At 44.6% G+C, this 22,735-nt stretch overlaps 1 protein-coding gene across 3 annotated transcripts in view; it reads left to right on the forward strand.

The window, feature by feature from the left end:
• Positions 1 to 22,735, forward strand: part of LRP4 (LDL receptor related protein 4) — a 101,847-nt gene that overhangs the window by 70,992 nt on the left and 8,120 nt on the right. For 2 of the 3 annotated variants that reach the window (XM_035115069.2, XM_035115085.2), the window contains exons 12-36: positions 705 to 935; positions 1,337 to 1,493; positions 2,123 to 2,340; positions 3,032 to 3,208; positions 3,924 to 4,049; positions 5,739 to 5,947; positions 6,507 to 6,588; positions 7,790 to 7,895; positions 9,200 to 9,401; positions 10,097 to 10,286; positions 10,836 to 10,967; positions 12,394 to 12,534; positions 13,308 to 13,394; positions 13,647 to 13,818; positions 13,939 to 14,101; positions 15,090 to 15,315; positions 16,228 to 16,531; positions 16,683 to 16,901; positions 17,481 to 17,615; positions 17,794 to 17,902; positions 18,121 to 18,265; positions 19,974 to 20,087; positions 20,740 to 20,863; positions 21,287 to 21,354; positions 22,162 to 22,246. In XM_035115069.2, the coding sequence (XP_034970960.2) occupies positions 705 to 935; positions 1,337 to 1,493; positions 2,123 to 2,340; positions 3,032 to 3,208; positions 3,924 to 4,049; positions 5,739 to 5,947; positions 6,507 to 6,588; positions 7,790 to 7,895; positions 9,200 to 9,401; positions 10,097 to 10,286; positions 10,836 to 10,967; positions 12,394 to 12,534; positions 13,308 to 13,394; positions 13,647 to 13,818; positions 13,939 to 14,101; positions 15,090 to 15,315; positions 16,228 to 16,531; positions 16,683 to 16,901; positions 17,481 to 17,615; positions 17,794 to 17,902; positions 18,121 to 18,265; positions 19,974 to 20,087; positions 20,740 to 20,863; positions 21,287 to 21,354; positions 22,162 to 22,246 (3,922 nt within the window). The remainder of the gene's footprint in view (positions 1 to 704; positions 936 to 1,336; positions 1,494 to 2,122; positions 2,341 to 3,031; positions 3,209 to 3,923; positions 4,050 to 5,738; positions 5,948 to 6,506; positions 6,589 to 7,789; positions 7,896 to 9,199; positions 9,402 to 10,096; positions 10,287 to 10,835; positions 10,968 to 12,393; positions 12,535 to 13,307; positions 13,395 to 13,646; positions 13,819 to 13,938; positions 14,102 to 15,089; positions 15,316 to 16,227; positions 16,532 to 16,682; positions 16,902 to 17,480; positions 17,616 to 17,793; positions 17,903 to 18,120; positions 18,266 to 19,973; positions 20,088 to 20,739; positions 20,864 to 21,286; positions 21,355 to 22,161; positions 22,247 to 22,735) is intronic. The other variant, XM_035115078.2, reaches the window with a different exon arrangement.

Below are 22,735 nucleotides of genomic sequence, written 5' to 3' on the forward strand. Positions count from 1 at the left end.
CAGCTGTGCCAGGCCCATCAGCAAGGGCTGCAGATTCTGACTTGAGCAAAACAGAGAGGGGTTGACATGGGTGCTGTGGTCCATGTGCAACCCCACCCCAATAGGAATTTTTTTTCAAGGATTCCCTTTCCCACATTTCAGATTGAGTTTATAAGGAAGGCGTTGAAATGGAAGGCGCCTGCTGATTCTGTATCTGCAGAGCATTCCAGAGGACTGGGCCAATGACACTAAAGGCTCCGTTTCTTGTTATTGTCCAGTGAGCCTCGCCAACATGGGGAGCAGCCACTGACTCTCCTAAACATTCTCAGCGATCAAGCTGGGATAGAAGGGTTCAAGAGATCCCTGAGGTACCCTGGACCTAACTTGTTCCAGGGCTTTGAAAAGGACCTTGATGGGCAACCAGCACAGATGTTTTAGCAATGGCGTTGGCAAGGATCCCCATCGCCAGTCTGCCCACTGAATTTGGCTGGAGCTTCTGAACCAGACGCAAGGGCAGCCCCACGTGGATTGCATTGCAGTAGTCCAGACTTGAGGTTACTGACACGTGTACTGCAGTGGTCAGGCAACATCCTGATATTCGTATAGATGTTCTTGTTAACATAATATTTCTCTGTGTGTTTTAAAGACAATGCATTGTCTTTATGACAGTGATAGCATCCAGTCTTACCAGGCCCCCCCTCCCTTTGTCTGTTTATGTCTTTCAGGGCCGGAGCCTGTGTTGCTTTTTGCCAATCGGATTGATATCCGGCAGGTCTTACCCCACCGGTCAGAGTACACCTTGCTGCTGAACAACCTGGAGAATGCTATTGCCCTTGATTTCCACCATAGCAAGGAGTTAGTCTTCTGGTCTGACGTCACACTGGACCGCATTATGAGGGCTAATCTCAATGGCAGCAACGTGGAGGAAGTGGTGTCCACAGGGCTGGAGAGCCCAGGTGAGCGTCTTTGAGAATTTCGGAGTCACGGGGAATAGAAATATATTGAAGCGGGGAATGATGAATCTCTAGGTCAATAAACTAGTGGTTTTGCTAGTGTAGCACGGCTTTGATTTGGCAAGGCGTGGCGAAGGAAGGACTCTGCTCCCCTTTTCCTTTAGTACAGTGTTCCCCAACCTTTGGCCTCCAGCTGTTTTTGGACTACAACTCCCATCCCTAGCTAGCAAGACTAGTGGTCAGGGATGATGGGAATTGTAGTCCAAAAACAGCTGGAGGCCTAAAGGTTGGGAAACATTGCTTTAGCGGGGGGGGGGAGGAATTATGGTAGTTGCTTCATGGGATTCTCTTCGTTGCACAGAGTACACTAATCACCTTTACTTCTCTTCTGCTTTGGGTCCCAGGCGGATTGGCCATTGACTGGATCCACGACAAGCTGTACTGGACAGACTCTGGAACATCTCGCATTGAAGTGGCAAACTTGGACGGCACCCACCGGAAGGTGCTTCTCTGGGAGAACCTGGAGAAACCTCGCGCAATTGCCCTTCACCCCATGGAGGGGTGAGTGAGGAGGGGTTGGTTTCGGGGGGTGGTTCCTATGTTAATTTATTTGTCCAAATGTACTGAGCTGAAACTGGCAAAGCTGACCTTCTGCCAACAAAACCAGCTGGAGGTTCCAACTGGGGTGTGTGCAGTTCTTCTTCTTTTGCTGATTTCCCTTGCATGCCTGCACCCAACCCTCCAGCGTGCTTTTTGGGTGCTTGCAGGGGAAGATGAATCTTGCAATGTGTATATATATATATATAATCTCCCCTCTCCCTTTCTCCAGCAGCAGGAGCATCTATTGCAGACATCCCCAAACTGCGGCCCTTCAGATGTTTTGGCCTACAACTCCCATGATCCCTAGCTAACAGGACCAGTGGTCGGGGAAGATGGGAATTGTAGTCCAAAACATCTGGAGGGCCGAAGTCTGGGGATGCCTGATCTATTGAATAGAGTTCTGCTCATGAGAACTATTGTACTAGCAGTAAAGCTCTTCCCATTCTCCTAAGCCTCATGAGTGCTCCTGAACACCTGAATGTATAATCTATTGTAGCAATCATTTTGCCATAGATATGCCTGGTTGCTTTTCACCTAACCCACCAAGATCCCATATTTCCAGCTGTTACAACTTTTCTCTTCTCTAATAGCACCATCTACTGGACAGACTGGGGAAATACTCCTCGCATTGAATACTCCAGCATGGATGGCTCCAACCGACGCATCATTGCTGACACTCATCTTTTCTGGCCAAACGGGCTAACTATTGACTATGCAGGGCATCGAATGTATTGGGTGGATGCCAAGCATCACGTTATCGAGAGGGCTGACTTGGATGGACAGAACAGAAAGGCTGTTATTAGCCAAGGTGAGATAATGGAATGCCCCCCCCTCACCAAATTTGATTGGCGGCATCAAGCCTGATGGGTTTTAGGTGCCTTTTAAAGTCTTTTCAGTCTGGTGTTTGGATAAATTGTTTCGAAATAGCATGCCCTTGCTGATTCTGATTTGTTGTTACGGATTTTGATGAGTTTTCCCAATGGTTTTTATTGTTGAGTTTATTACTAGGATTTCTTTTTGTGACGCGCTCTGGGATTGAGTTCAACAACGAGCAGGCAAAAAGTGGCTCTGATGAAATAATGACAGTGGGACTCTTGGCCACTGGACTTACAGTGCTAAGAAGCTACAGACAGTGCCTGTGTCTTGCACATTTAATTGTATGAGGCAGAGTTCGCAATGAGACAGGCCGCTGCCCAGCTCCTTCACTAGACAAAGTGAAGTTTAAACTCTCGAGTCACATAGAAAAGGAACACACTGTATGCAGTTTGTTCAAAGCTCTCATCTAAGCTATCCTTATCTTCTTAAATCAGCCGTCATGTTTCTTCTTGGAGTGGGCTTCATCTATGCCTTCTCAGCTCGTGGTAGTATATACTAGACTTGGCCATGCTTTAATTGGAGACAGTTCTGAGTTAGGGGTAGAAGCACTCATTGGAAAGAGTGGTTTTGTTTTCTCTGGAGGCTAGGATAATCCATGTGCCTTTACTGCACTCTTGCTGCAGGCCTTCCACATCCCTTTGCCATCACGGTGTTTGAAGACAGCCTGTACTGGACAGATTGGCATACCAAGAGCATAAACAGCGCCAACAAGTTTACTGGCAAGAACCAGGAGATCATCCGCAACAAGCTCCACTTCCCCATGGATATCCACACGTTGCATCCTCAGCGCCAACCAGCAGGTAACTTCAGAAGGAAAAGGGCTATGGTGACTAGCGCCTGATGTCCGGAGACTGTCTTGGGCCAGATTCAGATAATCAGTCTTGCTAGCAGATGCCAGCACAAGGTGTTCTGCTAGTGTAACAGGGCTTTTTTTTTCTTTGCTGCTCCTCCTTTCTTCCACATTTGACATGCGGGGGGGGGGGGATCAGGGGAACTCCTAGAGCAGAGTTGGGGGGGGGCGGGGAGACAAGGCGAGATGGTTCCATCTGGCAAGCTGAAATGCTTGTGTTGACGGAATGGTCTTTTTGTATTTGCACTGTGACTGACGTGGTTAAAACATGGAGCTTGAAAAAAATAGCTAGCCCCTGTCGTTAAGAAACATTTGTAGAGTATGTGTCCTGTTAGAATTCTGAGCGGGTTAGTTTTCATTAAATTAAGCCCTATCAAAATAAATGTAGGGTGCTTTCAGACCTCTCAAACCCTCCCTTTTTATTTTCCAGCTTATTTTCACCTAGAAAAAAGGGTAGGCTTTAAAGGTCCAAATTGTGTCTCTTGATTCTGAATGTTTGGGCAGAGCAACTTCAGGGATCATGGTCACATGAGCGATCTTTGAAGACTCAAAGCAGCTTTTGCAAAGCATGCCCTTTTGAAGCCCTGAATCTTTCCCAAACACCAACTAAAGCCTTTGCTTTCTCTACTAGTTTCCTTATATGTGGTTGTTTTTGGCTATTTGAGCAGGGAGAAACCGTTGCGGAGCCAACAATGGGGGCTGCACTCACCTGTGCCTACCAAGCAACACGTCGTACACCTGTGCTTGCCCCACAGGCTTTCGGAAGACCAGCAGCCACACCTGTGCTCAGAGTAAGTGTGATAAAGAAGAGCTTTTACACCTTGTGCACACGCACACACATGCATGTGAAAGTGAGAGAAAGAAAAAGAGAAAGGAGGAGGAGGGTTGCAGGCAAAAGAAACAGAAAAAAGGCATATTCTATACTATGGACGATCAGGGAAAGGATTGAAGGTAAAATACCAGTATTGTAAAGTGATTATGTAAACAAAATGGCTAGTATGTAAAGTGCTTATGTACATCAATGGCAGAGCCGCCTTTTAAACTTGTTGGATTCTGGTTGAATCTATAAAAAATACTATAGAGCGGGAAAAGATGCAGGAAAGAAGTTGCAAAATAATTGGTGTAATTGAGCCCTATAGGAAAAGGTGGATATGTTTGATGGTTTTTCGCTTAGAACAATAAAAGACAGGTTTGTGATTTATTTATTTTTTTGTTAAATTGAAAAGTGGGTTACATCACAATAAAGAGATGGAGATAGAACATGACATGAGTTTGTAAAGTGGTGTGGAGAATGTGGATAGAGGGAATGCTTTCTCTCTTATGTCATACTAGATTTCAGGGTCACCTAATGGAATCCTTCATGATTCGAGACAGACAAAAGACACAATGCACAATTCACTTACGAAATATACCATCACATGCCACTTGCATAGTTGTTTCTTGAACAGGGTTCAGACAAATTTTATACTGAATTTATACTATTCTGTTTCCATGTGGAAAGGATTCACCTGTTTTATACTTGTAACAGTTTAATCTGTTTTAGAATTGTATATGATAATAATAATAATTTATTATTTATACCCCGCCCATCTGGCCGGGTTCCCCCAGCCACTCTGGGCGGCTTCCAACAAAACAGAAATTCTAAAATACAGAAATCCATCAAACATTAAAATACAGAAATCCATCAAACATTAAAAGCTTCCCTAAACAGGGCTGCCTTGAGATGCCTTCTAAAGGTCTGGTAATTGTTGTTCTCTTTGACCTCTAGTGGGAGGGCATTCCACAGGGTGGGTGCCACTACCTAGAAGGCCCTCTGCCTGGTTCCCTGTAACTTGGCTTCTCGTAGTGAGGGAACCGCCAGAAGGCCCTCGGCGCTGGACCTCAGTATATTCTGTTGTTGCCTGTCCTGCGACCTTAAGGCAAAGGACAGATAGGAAATCTTATAAATTAATTAGGAAATAATTTATGGGGTGTATGTTTATGAACAACTCCTAGCCATGACGCTTAACGTGGAGCCTCCTGATTCAGAAGCAGTTTACCTCTGAATGCCAGTTACTAAGGCAAATTTGCTTTCATGCCCTGCTCCTGGGCTCTCCAGGAGCATCAACTTGGTCACTGTGAGATACAGGATACTAGGCTTGATGGACCTATCTCTTATTTATATGGGAGACTGGTGAAAGGATGCTTCTCCTCCTCCTTTTAGAAGGACCTTCAACCCGCTTTAGTTTTGTCTTGCTGCCCTTGGGGAGATACTTTCCCAGCAGCACATCCTCCTCCGTCCCCATCCCAAGAATCCTCTGCCAATGGCTAGCTATGCCCTGCCTGTCCTCCACTATATAGGATACATGTATCATAGAAGTCCATGCAAAAGGGGCATGGATGCAGCAGAGCTTAAGACGTAACGAGATAATTTTCTGTTGTCTGTTACCATGTTGTTAAACTTAGAGAAATTAAAAGAAGACCTTTCGACCTTTGATCAGGTCTTGACAAGTTCCTGCTTTTTGCCCGAAGGATGGACATCCGTCGTATCAGCTTCGACACAGAAGACCTGTCTGATGCCGTCATCCCCTTGGCCGATGTGCGCAATGCAGTGGCCCTGGACTGGGATGCAAAGGATGATTATGTCTACTGGACGGACGTCGGCACTGATTCCATTAGTCGGGCAAAATGGGATGGAACGGGACAGGAGGTAATGTGCTTCCAGGGTGGTGAGGCACCGCGCAGCGTTGTTTTGGAAATTTAAGCCTTTTCGAAGATGTATATTTCGGTTTGATTGACTTCTCTGTATGGCTGGCTTGGCTGCAAACCGGCATGCCACCTTGCAAGTGCCTGTGGGTGGCTAATGCAATCAAACATTGAAATGAGGGCATCTGCGACATCCAATAAATGAGTGAAATGAAGATAGCTAGACTATGATCTATTAGACTGTCAGGAGATAATTAGACTGCACCTTTCTCAAACAGCTGCGGCAAATTAAATTTTAAGTCCCGCTAGCGCACATCAATTCTCTAATCGTCTTTCGCGTGTGCCCACAATTCATCATCAAAACAGCCAGATGATGGCATGCTACGTCTTAATTTGTTCTGCATCCATCTCTTTGATGTTGATATTCCGTTATCTAGGAACATCCATTTGTAGTTGAATGTGGCTAGTACAATTTTCTGCTGCTGAGCAGGATCCAGCAGCAAGTCTGTTAAGGGTACCCCTCTCTCCCCCTAAGATTCCTTCTTGCTTTTGTTTCTTGCTAGGTTGTGGCAGATAGCAGCCTGGAAAGCCCTGCTGGTCTGGCTGTGGACTGGGTCACCAACAAGTTGTACTGGACAGATGCAGGTACTGACTATCTAAAACCACCTTAGTTTCTGGAGGATTGCCTCCAAAATCCTAACTGGGCCATACCAAATAATGCATATTTGGAAGTATGAACAATATACCCTCCCCTACAGACAAACTGGTTGCCATATTACTTCCCGCTCCTGTCTCCTCCTCCAGCATGGTTGTGAGGATAATAATGAAAGCTTCCACTCCCAAATTCTATTACTTTAATGTGTCACATCTGAACTGTAAACTGTGGTCAATCTTAACTATGGTTTGTTGAAATGAATTGGATTAATAAACTGTGGTTTGAAGTTGGCTGTTTTGAAACAAGGTTCATCAGTTTCGTAAGGTTTGAACAGCACAGCGAGTTGTGGTTACTCAAAAATGGGCCAAACACCTTGTGACTATGTTGGGAGGTGGGGGATAGCTCAGGGGTAGGCGAGACTCATTTTCTTCACATTAAAAATTAAACCATGGTGTCCAAATGCAGGTTTGTTGCTTTCCTACAGATTCAGGGAGTACGAGCTCCTGTTTAATAATCTGAGAAAGTAAAGTTCTGAAATAGGAAACTTCCACAGGATGTTCTCAATGGCCGCACAAATATCCTTGCATGACATTTCAAACATCTTGCCGTGCACCTGATTCCTATATGGATTTGTTTGTCTAAACCACAGAATTAAAGCTTTTCCTCAAGCCGTTTCAGACTGTGGCTTGAGGACTGCATGTTTGGATGCTTCCCCATAGGGGAAGCATACTTTATTTTCTCTGCATGTGGAAAATAAACTGTGCTTGGGTACAGAGATGATCCAGCTTCCATTTGTCCCTGACATGCTATTTTTCTATGCACAGAGGTCTCCCCACCCCCCTCACGGTGTAGTGTTCAAAACATGCAGCCCCTCACCTGCAGCCTGAAGTGGTACAGTCCAGGAAATGATTTACATTTAATTATGCCAATAGCATCTGGTCCTCTGTTTCTCTGATTTTAGTGGAAGTTGCTTCTAAAGTAAGCTTGCTTCAAAATACAGCCTAGTTGACTAAGAGTTTGTACAGATGTGGAGTGGGATTCTAAAGCAAACTTTTGCTGATATTTTCTGTTTGGGTGATGGGATGGGAGTGAAGTGGAGACTATACTTTTGTATAGATATTTCTCTTTAGTGGTCTCCCCTATGACTCTGGAGCTTATGGTCTTTCCATCCTCTTCCTCTAATCTATGCAGGAACGGACCGGATAGAGGTGTCTAACACAGATGGAACTATGCGGACTGTACTGATCTGGGAGAATCTAGACAGACCCAGGGATATTGTGGTGGACCCTGTTGGAGGGTGAGAAGCTGCTTTCGCAGGAGTCTGCATAGCAGGGTCTCCTTTGTGCTATTATGTTTAAATTTTTCATGCCGCTGCCCTGCGAGGTCCCTGTTGCAATTCCTGAAAGGTTGGGAGGGGGGGCTGGATGCTGGTGTGGGTGGCTTTGCTAAAACAGCAGGACTGGGAGCGACCAGACTGCCCTAGTCCAGCCACCCTAATGCAAGGCTCCTCCTCCGTGTCCAACATCCTTGACTCCTCATGTGCAAGCGAAGAACAGAAGGGGCCAAAGCATACCTGGCCAGAGTTGCCTGTAGGACAAGGTGTAATTTCAGTAAGAATGTAAAAGAAATGAGCAAAAGCCAAATAAACCACATTGGTCTTTAACTAGTCTGCCCTTATCTGACCTGGAGTTTGAAATGTTCTTTCTGATGGCAAATAGGGACATATCTTAGTTCACCAAGGTCCCACAGAAAGAAAAAGGAACCCGTTCCTAGCTTTTTAAGGTTGATAGCTCAGTCAGTAGACCATGATACAGTATTCTTAATGTCAGGGTCGTAGGGTTGAGTCCCATGTTGGGCAAAATATTCCTGCATTGCAGGGGTTAGACTAGATCCAAACTCTATAATTCTATGACCTTCACTTTTTGGGAAGGGCTGTAGCTCATTGACAGAAGATCTGCCTTGCATGCCAAAGGTCCCGAGTACAATCCCCAGCATCTCCAGTTTGTGCTGGAAAAGTCCCCTGCCTGAAACCTTGTAGAGCCACTGTGGTCAGTGTAGACAATAGTGAGGCTAGGTAGACCAATGGCCTGAATCTGCACAAGGCAGCTTCCTATATTCCTGATGCTCCGTCTCTGGTTATGGCCATTTCATACCGCTTACTGTCACTACCTGGAAGGAGACATAGTGAGAAAGCAGTGCAGGTTTGCCTACAAAAGCAGACTGAAGAGAAACTGTGTTGTTTTACTTTGCTGAAGTTCATGGAATGGTCTGATGGCACATGGAAGTTCGGAACTGCTTCCTCTTCTTCCATAGATTAGGAATGAAAGTCGTGAAATTCTATTGGCTCATTTTTGCAGAAAAGAGGAGGCCCACATGATAATGGGATCTCTTGGCAGCCTTTTTTAAAAAACTCTTCCTTTGCATGGAGCCTTAGAGTAGGGCGTACAGATTCTGGTTTAGGAGAGTAGTCACTATGAAAGTTGAAAGCACTTGCCAGTATGTTTATGGAGCTCATTGACAGGGGGAAATAATTCTGCCACTAAAGGAACAGAAGTCACATGCAGGTTTTTTGTTTGTGTGTGTTTGTGTGTGTGCGTGCAGATTCATGTACTGGACTGACTGGGGGGCTAACCCGAAGATTGAGCGTGCGGGCATGGATGCCTCTGACCGCTTGGTGATCATCTCTTCCAACCTGACCTGGCCCAATGGACTAGCCATTGATTATGAATCTCATCGTTTGTACTGGGCAGATGCCGGCATGAAGACAATTGAGTACGCTGGCCTGGATGGCAGCAACAGGAAGGTAAGAAAGCCAAGGTGAATCGAAGGCTTCTGGGAAAGGAGCTGTAAATAGGAATTGCTTGGGGATAAAATGCAGTCTGTTTGCCACTTGGTCCAATGCAACTCGCTTCTGGTCTCCAAAAGGTCTCGGCTGCTTAGATAATTAGCCTGAGGGTAGGGACCGTCTTGTTACTGACCAAAAAAAATCAAAAATAAAATAATGTCTGTCTGAACAGGCAAATCAATCTACACCTGAGTGAAGAATGCATACTGCAAAAAGTATAAGGAGAGGGGTGGATCCATTGTTGAGGCTACCTGCAGCCTACCTGCAGGGTGGTGAACCTGGGGCCCAGGGGCCAAATATGTCCTCCAGGTCTCTGCCTGGTCCTCAGACCTCTTTCCAGGCCATAACCCTCCCTGGTCCTGTTTTACACCCCCTGTGCTGGAATGTGTCCTTCAACTCTGATAATGCCTTTTGCTTGCCTGGATGGAGGATAGAGAGGGTAAAATGCAAGCTGCTGTACAAAGGCAAAATTTGTTGCACAGCCACATTTTGCCTCTGCTTGCACCCACCAATTGCATGTGGCCCCTGGGATGTTGCCCAGATGGATATGTGGCTCTTTGGACTGAAAAACAGCCCCCTTTAGTCCCTGCTGCCATGCCGGCTGTGTGTTGTTACTAAAACCTCTTGCGGGTCTTTGTTTCGGGGACTGACAGGTGCTGATTGGAAGCAACCTGCCTCACCCCTTTGGGCTTACTCTTTATGGAGCTCGGCTCTACTGGACTGACTGGCAGGCAAAGAGCATCCAGAGTGCTGACAAAAGCACAGGGCAGAATCGTGAAACTCTGCAGGACAACCTGGAAAACCTCATGGACATCCACGTCTTCCATCGCCACAGGCCTTCAGGTACATGGGAGGGGATACGCCATCCCTTGCTGCTTGGCCTGACCCTACAGCTAGAGAACCTGTATGGGATGGCTGCCTATTCCTGCATTGCAAGGGTTTGGACTATAGATGATCCTCAGGGTCCCTTCCAACTCTACAATTCTGTGATTCTAAGCACTGTGCACCCTGACAGACGTTTAACTCAAAAAGTACATGCGAATGAATCCTTTGTGACTTATTTTCATGGAAAGCGCTCCTCTGTGCTGTTTCTGTTCCCATGCATGCTTGTAGAATTTTGAAGCATGCTGTTGCTGTTATTCCTGACATATTCTGCATTGGGCTTCTTTCTTTCTTTTTACATTTTTTTACAGCTTACATTTATATTCAGATGGGTCTAAAATTCAGTCTAAAATTCTTTTATATATATATATATATATAAAAAGCTTCGGATTTTTTCACAAAAGTTACTTCAAACATTTTTTTCCCAACTCATATATCATTTCCCAGAGTGCATTGGGCTTCTCTGTCTGGCCTTTTCGTGATGCATTGTTTTCTTCTCCCTTTTTTCAGTACATACAGCATGCTTAGTTAATAATGGTGGATGCAGTCATCTTTGCCTCCTGGCTCCTCTCCCTAAAGGTTACAGCTGTACTTGTCCCACCGGTATCAACCTACAGCCAGATGGCAAGACTTGCTTACCAGGTAGGTCTCCTCACGTTCTGCAGCATCTGGGTCTCTAATCCCCACAGCCTGCTCTTGATAGGCCTCTAAGTACAAAGCCCTACAACTGGGATAACCAGTCTTGTTGCACCCCAGCTCCCATCATCCCTGACCAGTAGCCGTGCTGGCTGGGGCTGGCAGGAGTTGGAGTCCAACAACGTCTGGAGGGGGCCACATAGCCTTGGGAAACATAAAAATGCTCTTGGTATGAATACACCCATCAAATTAATCTTGGGAAACCCAGATTCTGCGATCAGAATATACAGGCAAAACTCAGAAAATTAGAATATCGTTGAAAAGTGCATTTATTTCAGTAATGCAACTTAAAAGGTGAAACCAATATATGAGATAGATGCATGACATGCAAAGCAAGATATGTCAAGCCTTTATTTGTTGTAATTGTAATTATTTGTCATAATTTCAGTAATGCAACTTATTTTTTATTTTTATTTTTACAAATGCTTTCTTTTGGAAATTTCACAGTAATAAAACAAATAGTTACAATAATACAAAAATAAACATCGCTATTACATTTCATAAATTACATTCCATTTATAATTGACCCGCCTAATGACAAATAATTACAATTACAACAAGTAAAGGCTTGACATATCTTGCTTTGCATGTCATGCATCTATCTCATATATTGGTTTCACCTTTTAAGTTGTGTTACTGAAATAAATGCACTTTTCGACAATATTCTAATTTTCCAAGTTTCATCTGTATTGTGCATATTTAATATATGGCATAATTAGCATAATTCTGCCTGAACATTTAGGATTTATGGTAAAGAAAAGAACGTCAGAAGGCAATGGAACAAAGCAGATTTGGCTATTAAGATAGCCAGCAGGGCAAAAGACACCAAAGGAATGGTAGACATAGCTCGAGATCCAGAAAAGGAAATAAGATGCTGTCCCCTGAAAACCAGAAGTCCTATATTTTCTGAGGATGAGAAGTAATGCATGCTCAAAGTAGCAATTTCTATGCTTGTGCCACAAGAAGCATGGAAGATGCACAACCTTCATTTCAGAGCCCTAGAGCTGTAACTCTTGCTTCTACTCTTTCATTCCGTATCCCCTTTGTCATACCATATATGTGGTCTGTAACAGATCACCCAGTGACATCCTTAGCAGAAATGTTTACCTGGAGGGTTTTTTTTATGTTTGGCAATTGTGATGGCAATTACTAATTCTTGAATTGCCCTTCACATGAGTCTTGGGACAATGTACAAGCATACAATAAAACTACTAAACTTATTTTTTTTTAAAGCACCAAAAACAAATAAGATTCAAAAACAATATTTGAAAATATCCTTGTTGCTTCTCGGTTAGCTCAGAGATGGCATATCTGAGACTGCTGAGTAGAACAGTGTTAAATGTGGAATATATTCTTGTCTTCAACTCCGCAGGCATGTCTAGCTTCCTGATCTTTGCTAGAAGGTCGGATATTCGGCTGGTTTCGCTTGACATCCCGTATTTTGCCGACGTAGTTGTCTCAGTCAATGTCACCATGAAAAATGCTATTGCCATCGGAGTGGATCCTCAAGAAGGTCTGAAATGTGTCATTTAAGCATTTTAAGCACTGATCCAGTGGGGGCTGGTTGGACTCAAAAGTCTAACAACATGTGGAAGCCTTGGGTTCTCCATCCCTGATCTACAAATTGTTAAGATGTAGACTGAGAATTGGTCTTTAGTAAAAAAAAAGAGAGAGAGGAGGAGGAGGAAAAAAGTAGAAATATTCCAAAACAAATCCCTTATGCTTTTGGAAATAAACATACTAATAACTAACTTTTCATGTAATGCCAATACAGTTATAGCTTCTGCCCTTTTGAAGAGCATATCACAATGTGTTTATTTTTTAAGAGTACTGTGGTACCTCTACTTACGAATTTAATGCGTTCCGAACGCACATTTGTAAGCTGAAAAAAATTGTAAGTCGAATCCCATAGGAATGCATTGGAAGAAAAAATTCGTAATAGAAGCAACCCTATCTAAAAATTCGTAAGTAGAAAAATCCTATCTAAACCGCATCCAAGATGGTGGACGGAGCTCCATTCGTAAGTAGAAAATTCGTAAGTACAGTTATTCGTAAGTGGAGGTACCACTGTATATATTTCATAATGCCTGTGAGTGGTGCGTTTCATCAGTAAATCTCTTGTGCTGCAATAACAGGCAGCACTGTTGTTTTTTAACTGGGCTTAACGAAAGCACACCAAAATGGCTTCCCCCATTACTTCCCTTGTCTGCTAATGCTACTTCCTTAATGCCTATTTTTAGGATTTTCTGCGTAGATGTTGCTGATGTTCTCCTATTTCTTCCTCAGGAAAGGTCTATTGGTCGGACAGCACACTGAGGAAGATCAGCAGGGCTGCCTTAGATGGATCTCAGTATGAAGATATCGTTACTACAGGTAATAGATGCTTTGCTGGAATAGCCACTCCTCCAGGCTGCTTTCAGAGATGGATTTTGCCAGGTGATGTGAGCAGAGTCTTAATAGCATAGTCAGTTCTCTGGAGTTTACTCATGGAGTACCTACCGTAGGAATATTTGTGGTAAGAAATGCCTGGCGAATCTTGCGGGCGTTTTTAAGGAGGGAAGATCCTAAATGTGATTGTTAGTAAGTAGCAAGAAACAATGACATTGCTCCTACTTTTTTTACTAGGGTTGCAAACCACAGATGGACTAGCAGTGGATGCTATCGGTCGCAAAGTGTATTGGACTGACACAGGGACCAAAAGGATTGAAGTGGGCAACCTGGATGGGTCAATGAGGAGAGTTTTGGTATGGGAAAACCTGGACAGCCCAAGAGCCATTGCCCTGTATCACGAGATGGGGTGAGTGCTGGCTGTAGTACGTCTTGGTGTCAAGGGAAAGGCAGAGGGTGGGAAGACATGGGAATTATTCCCATGCAGCCTTCTCAGTTGGTCGCTTACTGGCTTTTCCTCTTCCTTCAGTTTTATGTATTGGACAGACTGGGGAGAGAACGCCAAGCTGGAACAAGCTGGCATGGACGGCTCCAGGCGCAAGGTGCTTATCAACAACAACCTGGGATGGCCGAATGGACTGGCTGTGGATCGAGCTGGATCACAACTGCTCTGGGCTGATGCACATACTGAGGTTGGAACTGCTACAAGGCGTGCGGAGTGTTTTCTTGGGATGGAGTTCAGAACTTTATATCTGAAGGAAGGGGTGGGGATTAAGAGGGAGGAGGGAAGGAAGAGAGGGATTAAAGAGTCCTTGAGGGCTAAGGGAATTCATAAGTGCAGGTTCATCGCTCAACAGTAGCAATGGCACACACATTAAACCATAATTAATGTCTGACATTCAACTGTGGTGGAGCATGAATGAGCTGCTAAGCCATTCGCTGTAGTGAAGGATCCCCAAACTGCGGCCCTCCAGATGATCCCTAGCTAACAGGACCAGTGGTTGGGGAAGATGGGAATTGTAGTCCAAAACATCTGGAGGGCCGAAGTTTGGGGATGCCTGCTGTAGTGCATCCTGCTCAGAAATTCCCTGCTCCCTTCCTTCCTTGGTCCTCCTACCTGTGCTGTGCCAGGAGCAACAAACCATGACCCCTTGGCCTGTGTCGATCTGAACCTGGGATCATGGCTTGTTTGCCCCAAAGTGAAGAATAAAGCTTGGCTACCACTTGTGGTTTGCTTGGAGACCCGGAGTCTGGGTTCAGACAGCACAATGCACCAAGACTTGTTGCTTGCTTCTCCTGGTGCAGCCGGGAGCAGGAGCGAAGCATTGTGAGCAGTTTAACTGTGTTTTATTGTAACATGCAAATGAGGCCAGTTATTGCAACATCTTCTGGTGACTTCCATATCAGAAATCCCCATCAGGATTCAAGTGTCAAAGGCAAGGCTTCCATGTTGCCTGGTGTTAACCTCAAACACTGTGTTTTGATGGGTATTGCTCACATGTTGTCACTTGATGAACTGCAGCTACAGTTGCCCAGTGAAGAGATAACCAAGTATGCTTGTGAGATTTTTCTGATATGGTAGCTTGGAATCATAGCTATCTGGGGCCTTTGTTTTCAGCTTTCTGGGGGATTTTCTCTGTCTTTCAAAAAGGGAATAAACATTCCATCTCTGTCCTTCAGCGCATTGAGGCTGCAGACCTGAATGGTGCAAACCGCCGCACCTTGCTTTCTCCAGTACAGCACCCTTACGGCCTCACTCTGCTGGATTCCCACATCTACTGGACAGATTGGCAAACACGTAGCATCCACAGGGCTGACAAGAACACAGGTGCTAACGTCATCTTAGTCAGGGCAAACCTGCCTGGCTTAATGGACATCCAGGCTATTGACAGGAACCACCCTCTGGGTAAGTCGTCGCCCCCCCCCCCCGATTTCCATCAAGCCAAACATTGTTTGGAGAGTCCTCTTAGAAGCTGGCACCAGGGGGTTCTTTACTTCTTCTCTGCACCCCCATGCCACTCCCAGATATTGTTCACTGCAATGCTTTAATTCTTTGCATTTCTTCTTCAAGTCCGTCAGAATTCTTACTTGGCCTTTGTGCTTTTTCTGCAGAGCTTGCTCCATTCCCTAATCTAGCCTTGCCAGCCTGTGTCAGTCAGTTGTTGTTGGACTATAATACCCATCAACCCTGACCATTGACCTTGCTGGCTGGAGCTGGTGGGAGTTTAGTTCCAGCAGCCTCTGGAGAGCACTGAGTTGGGAAGCCTTGCTTAATCCTAGCTACTCAAACTTTTTTTTTTAACCAAACTACATTCAAACCACTCAAGCACTTTGAATTTGAAGCCTTCCATCTTATTTGAACCAGCTGTCATCCTTACACTTACAACCTTCTCAAGTACCTGCTCTGTGTGTTTATTTAGTTGCCAGGAGTTCATCTTGCTAGGGTTTCCCTACAGTTTCATAAAGCATTATTGGTGCCATTGTGCTGGCAAAGGATAATGCAAAATCGAGACCCTCTTGTCACCTATCTTGTTGATCATTTTGGGGGTGCAGTCAGGAGGTGTTTTTTTCTTCAGAGACAATGGCAGGCTTTGCTTTCTGAAGTTCCATCCTTCTGTGGTCCCTCTAACTTTTTCTACGACCCTTAAAAAAATACCTGAGGTACAGTGGGTAGTAGTAGCCTAGGTCAAGGCCTACAAATGTTTGTGCCTACTTTTGCTTGAGAATCTCCTGTTTACAAGGACTGTGTAAGAGAGTACTGAATTAATATGGACCACAGGAAAGTCCAGTCTGAGAGACTTCCTTTGTTTTCTCATAGGTGCTAACAAGTGTGGAGTGAGGAATGGTGGGTGCTCCCATCTCTGCCTGCCAAATCCTGAAGGCTTCTCCTGTGCGTGCCCTACTGGTATCCAGTTGAAGAGTGACGAGAGGACCTGCGATCCTTCTCCTGAAACCTACCTGCTCTTCTCTAGTCGAGGCTCTATCCGCCGCATCTCACTGGACACGAGCGATCACACTGACGTTCACGTTCCTGTCCCAGAGCTGAACAATGTTATCTCTCTGGACTATGACAGTGTAGATGGCAAGATTTACTACACAGATGTCTTCTTAGATGTCATCAGGTAGGAACCCATTAGCTTCCTTTTGGTGCATTAATTCATTAATTATTTGATACCTTTCGCTAGCTGGTCTTTGTGATGCAGGACCTGCCTTGCAATGTGGTGTTTTAATAGGCAGAAATTCTTATTTTCTTTGGTATCTACTGTTTTCCAGGAGAGCAGACCTTAATGGCAGCAATATGGAAACCGTTATTGGTCAAGGACTGAAGACTACAGATGGTCTAGCTGTGGACTGGGTGGCTAGAAACCTCTACTGGACTGACACGGGCCGCAACACTATTGAAGTTGCAAGACTGGATGGCAGCTGCAGGAAAGTGCTAATCAGTAACAATCTGGATGAACCCCGAGCAATTGCTGTCTTTCCCAGGAAGGGGTAAGTTGTGGGGCAACTAGAGGCAGAATGGGATGGAGGGACGAGAGTAGTGCTTCAAAAGTTAAGGCCCTCCTTGGGCCTACAGGAGCATCTGGTCTGTTGACCAAGTAGGCTCCTTTACCAGCAAATCTTTATGAGCAAACACTCTATCCAGCCAGCTGTTCAGCTGTAGCACTTCATCAGGTGGTTGCAGATTAGATTGTTGAAGCCCCTCCTGCCTGTGGTTCTGTTCATGCCTAAAGGTGAGCGTTGCTGGACCAAGAAGAGTTAGGACTACAATCTGACTCTTAGAACCAGATGATCTGTTGGTCTTGTTGAAGGGTTGCAGCTGGCCAGATAGCTGGAGGAAGATGTTTTTCAAGAGGCAGTCACCAGCCCTCCCCACCAGCAGATCTACTCCCTAGTGAGGAGTCTAGTAAGAAGAGACATTGGAAATAATAGCGGCAAAAAGTTTCAGAGGAAACAGCTTCTCCCTTCATCTCCAAAAAAGAACTACCTGGCGCAGAAGCAGCCTGTGGTTTGTGTGTGTGTGTTTGTTTGTGTTTGCGTGTGTGTCATCCTGTGTTTGGTTTCTTTCAGATATCTCTTCTGGACAGACTGGGGACAAGTCGCTAAAATTGAGCGCGCAAACTTGGATGGTTCTGAGCGCAAGATATTGATCAACACTGACTTGGGCTGGCCCAATGGGTTGACCTTGGATTATGATACTAGGAGGTCAGTATAACATAGTCCCTTTCCATGTGCAAAAGTCCTTTATCTGCTTCTAAGGCAGCCTGGAGCTTCTGCGACACATCAGTAAAGAAGTGCAAGAAGGATGGGGAATCGTTTTCTTTGGGGGGTGGGAGGTTATGGTGGAGGTTCGTTTCACTTCCCATACTTTCTGTTCTTCTAGGATTTATTGGGTAGATGCTCATCTGGACCGCATAGAGAGTGCTGATCTCAACGGGAAGCTGCGTCAGGTCCTGGTCAGCCAAGTGTCGCATCCCTTTGCCTTGACACAGGTACAAAGGACCTTGGTGGAAACTCTGCAATGTCACGAGATAGATGAGCTCCCAAAGAAATAGAATTTTTTAAAATTTCTGGGTGTTGGGAGAAGTTGGTGTTCTCATTCCTCCTCCTGCCATACACTGGAGAAATGGTTTTGCTTGAATCAACTTCTGTTACCTTCCTACATGGTTGTTGTATCTTCCTAATCCTTTATCTCTTCGTTTCTGAGCAGCAAGACAGGTGGCTCTATTGGACGGACTGGCAAACTAAATCTATCCAGCGAGTGGACAAATATTCTGGTCGGAATAAGGAGACTGTGTTAGCCAATGTTGAAGGACTTATGGATATCATTGTAGTCTCTCCTCAAAGGCAGACAGGTATATGCAACAATCTGGGTTTCCTCACTTTATATATAATGAGAGTCAAACAGGGTGCATCTTCCAAAATATATTCTAAATGTTTCCTGCAAAAATTGCAACACAGAGAATCACTTGTTCAGTCTCCCCGCCCCCGCCCCCACTTGACCACATCTTCAGATGTGCCTTCATGACTCTAGGGTGTCATGGGAGGAAGTGGTTGTGAGAATATAACAACAACTGCTGGTAAGGCTGGTACATGGATAATACAGCATCATGGACTTAGGACTGCTGTTGTGGAGTTACACAATTTCCCTTTAAACTTAGAGGTTGGGTGAAGATTTGTCATACTGAAAACCGGAATAAAGGGGTTTTTTTTGTCTTGGATATTAGCTACCCCTCTCCCATACTGTTTAAATAAAACATAGACTGGTATGCAAAACCTGAGTCATGCTAGACGGATATTGTACTCCAGCCTCAGGCATCTGTGCCTCCTTTGCTGCTTGTGGGCTGAGGCCATCCACCTTGTCTCTGAACACCTGTAAGGTTCTTTTAAGATATCTAGTAGAATGAAGACCATTGGTATTTAGAATAGGAATGGGGCAGAAACTTAGAAATCACTCTGGCAAAGCATCAGATTCTTTAAAACGTTGCTATTACCCACATATTAAAAAGCCAGTTCCAAAAGTCCACTACAAAAGAAACCAAACTCCTGGTTTTTGTTGTTGTTTATAGTCGTTTAGTCGTGTCTGACTCTTTGTGACCCCATGGACCAGAGCACACCAGGCACTGGTTAGGTTAGTTCTCAATGGCTCCCATTCGCTTCTAGGGGATCTAGTAAATGGACTGCAGTCTAGGACACAGCTGAGAAGGAGCAGCCTGCTTTTCTGTCCAGGTAGTGAGATCAGTAGGGCTGGTTAGCCCCTGCTCAGTGGTAATACGTACACATTCCTTTGTTCGTTCCCATATAAGTACCGGTAAAGGTCTGATATTAACTTTCCTTACCCTGTAAGGAAAACAGCTGGACTCTGAAAACAACCATGTGGTGGTGGTCGGTCTCCATTACTCCTGACACCTAACATCCTGGCTTCTGCAGAAGAGACCCCCGTAGGGAGCTGACACACATACGCACACACCTCTACCTCTTCCTCTACACACACACCTCTACCACACACACACACACCTCTACCTCTTTAACACTCCACCTGTCAGTAAGGACAAGTAATTCGGTTATATTTATTAAGAAATATTACAAGTCATCTTTCAGATGAATTCCTTCTTGTCTTTGAGAAAGCACAAGCTTAATGGATTTTGCAGTATAAAAGAAGAATTGGGAAGGTATTGACTAAGGAGCGATATCAGGATAAGACAAAGAGGATACCTGCATTGTGCCCCATTTATTCTCCCTATTTGTATAGTCCTGTGATTACTTGCCAGGGTTGCTGCAACCCAAACCAACAAACAATCCAACAGTGACCCAACAAACAGGAATTTTGTGATCCTGTTCTCTTTTCTTAATGTTTTTTTTTATCTTTTAGAGGTTTTTAAGTATTAAGTGGTTTAGAAGGGCTTTTCAATAAATAAAATAACCTTGTGCGTGGTCAAGAACCATTATTCTTGACCATCAGCCACTGTGTCTTGCTGATAAGAATGCGAAGCCTCCACAGTTGAGGACAGAACACGATGTTCTTCTGGTGGTAATGTCAAATACAATGTTTGCATCTTTTAGGCACCAACGCTTGTGGAGTCAGTAATGGAGGCTGCACCCACCTCTGTTTTGCCAGAGCTTCTGACTTTGTTTGTGCTTGTCCAGATGAACCCGATGGACGGCCTTGCTCAACTGGTAAGTTGCTTGAGCTGCAGACCTTCAGACAGGAATCACGATGTTTTTGCTCCTCCTTCATGAGGACTTTTTCTGTGGAGTTTTTTCCTGTGAAACCTAAATAAGCCACCTTCAGATAATAGAACAGCCTATGCGGCAGAATGCCGTCTTGTCAAAGCATTCAGATCAGTGCAAGAAATCATTATCCTGTCTCCTCTGGATTGGGCTCCTTGTGAATTTGAAAACTTCTCTTTGAAATTCCCTTCCGTTCTCCAGATGTCCCAGATGCATATTTTAGCATTCTGGATGGGTCTCTGAAGAATACGGTTCAAAGAAGTTCATTGTATTTCAGTGGCGTTTTGTGTGCAGTAACTTTAAAAATGTATGTGCATATAACATCGGGGATGGTTGCAGATTGGCAAAATAAGAGCATGCCGATATTTTCTGCTGCTCCCATACAGGCTGTAGCAGCCCAGTTAACCACCTGTAGCTACACTGAAGTTTTTGTTTTCTTAGGAGCAGATCACTGTTAAAACCACACAAAAAACCTTAACTGCCTGCTGCTATGTCTGGGGGAACAGATTGCAGTTTCTGCATTTCTGCAAGCTGCATTTGGCTTAATTATCTCCCCTTCCTCAACTTCTGTTTCCCTTTCTCTTTGTGTTCTGCATAGTTCCTGGCATGGGGCCTTCGATTCCCGAGACCACTCGTGCAAGCAAAAAGAGTCAGACTCCCGCTGGTAGATCTGGCTCTTCGACAGCCAAACCCCATACATCCTTGGAGACAACAGAAGCAAAGTGAGTGGCTTTGTGGCTTTAAAAGATGATTGTGACAAAGGTGGTGCCAAGTTCCTCACAGACTCTCCTGCCCCAGCAAGGAGGAAAGAAACTATGCAGGAGTTTTTGCACCTCTTAATAGGATGGTGATATTGGGGGGTGGGGCGCAGAGCTGTTCCATTCAGGTGTACTGTTCAGCTACTGTATTATTTCCCCCTTGAATGCCTAGAAATATATTAAATGTGATTCAAAAAAACATTGGGCATCTGGACCACAGTTCCCCAACCTGTTCTGTTGTCAAACCTCATATCCAGCTGCCTCAGTTGGGTTGATTCTACTTGGCCAGAAGTTATGTTGCAGAGGTTTGGACTAGATGACCCTTGGGGGTCCCTTCCAACTCTTATTTCTATGACCTTTCACTACTTTTCTTTTCCCCCTGTGTAGCTGCTCTGACAAAAAGGTTGGCCAAGGCTTGTGCAGCCGAGCAAGCGAAGCTGTGCCGGCAACCACTGGTGAGTTTTTACATTATCCCTCATTGCCCCGGGCTGCACCAGATCTTTCTATGTCCCATGTTGGAGGCCCAGACACAAGACCGATAAACAACAATAGCGTTATCAAGCCCGCAATGTGGGTTAAATGCATACAGGTTTATTTTGGCTCACAGCATAGTAGTCGTGCGTTTGCCCAGCTACACACCCACTGTAGCCTTCTGAAATGATAGAACGACTCAGCAAAATTTGACTTCTAGTAAGGAGATGTTGGTGTACAGGGGAGGGGGGGGAGGAAATCTAACCACTTTTATTACGAGTCCAAATACTGCACGGTATAATTTGTTCTTTGCTTATCAGCCCTGCCAAAAAAATGCTCATTAGTTACTTCCTGATAAAAGGTATTGGAACAATTTTTAGGGAAGCATAATGAAATTAAAATTAAAGAAGAAATAGAGTTATTGGGAATCAGTGTAGATGGTTTAGCTGAAGCAGATCGGAATTATAAGCAACTCAAATGAATTTTAGGTTGCTTATTTTGCTACCCAAAGGTGTATACAACATTTACACTAGTACAAAATCATTCTGTTCTCTGGGCTGACAAAACACGCGCATCAAGAGCTAAAGAGATGGGCCAAAGGAAAACACATTTGGAATGGAAGAATTGTCATGGTTAAAATTAAAAGGCTGACAATATTTTTGTTGCCTTTTCTGACTTTCTTGTAGTTCTGTATAAAAACTAGGGCCCCATCAGCACTGTCAACATGCACACATATTTACAGACAGGAGCATGGAATGTCATCCTCGATCTAACCTGTTGCCCTCTTTCAGGAGGACTGCACGTCAGTTACATAATTGGAGGCCTCCTCAGTATATTGATCATTCTGCTGCTAATTGGTGCTGTGATTATATACAGGTAATTTCCTTGCCCTAGTCCCTCTGTGCTTCTGAATTCATCTTTTGGTTGGACTACTTCTGACAAAGCCCAGGCCTTCCTTGCTGTAGTTAAAAACTCCTCATTGGAACCAATGCCAAAGGAAATAGGCATGTTGGTCTGCAACAGGTGTGGTGGTGGCATTCCTGGAGACGTAACTGGAGTAAAAAGCAAAGTTGTAACCATAAACAAGGGAGGCTGAGGTGCTAATGCTCCTAAATTACAGTTCTTGCATAATGTTGCGGGCAGCTCCCCCTCCTCTTTCATTTGCCTCTGAAAAAAATGACAGCATTAGTTTCAGGGAGCAGTGAAGAGCAGTTTTAACTGCAACAAATACTCAATTTTATTTTTGCCCGTAGAACATTTTGCATGAATGTGATCTCTCTTACCGTGTTTCTCCAAAAATAAGACACCGACTTATATTTATTTTTCCTCAAAAAAAACAACAACCACGGTGGCTTATTTTCAGGG

Source organism: Zootoca vivipara, chromosome 1, assembly GCF_963506605.1.
Source record: "Zootoca vivipara chromosome 1, rZooViv1.1, whole genome shotgun sequence".
NCBI classification, from domain to species: Eukaryota; Metazoa; Chordata; class Lepidosauria; order Squamata; family Lacertidae; genus Zootoca; species Zootoca vivipara.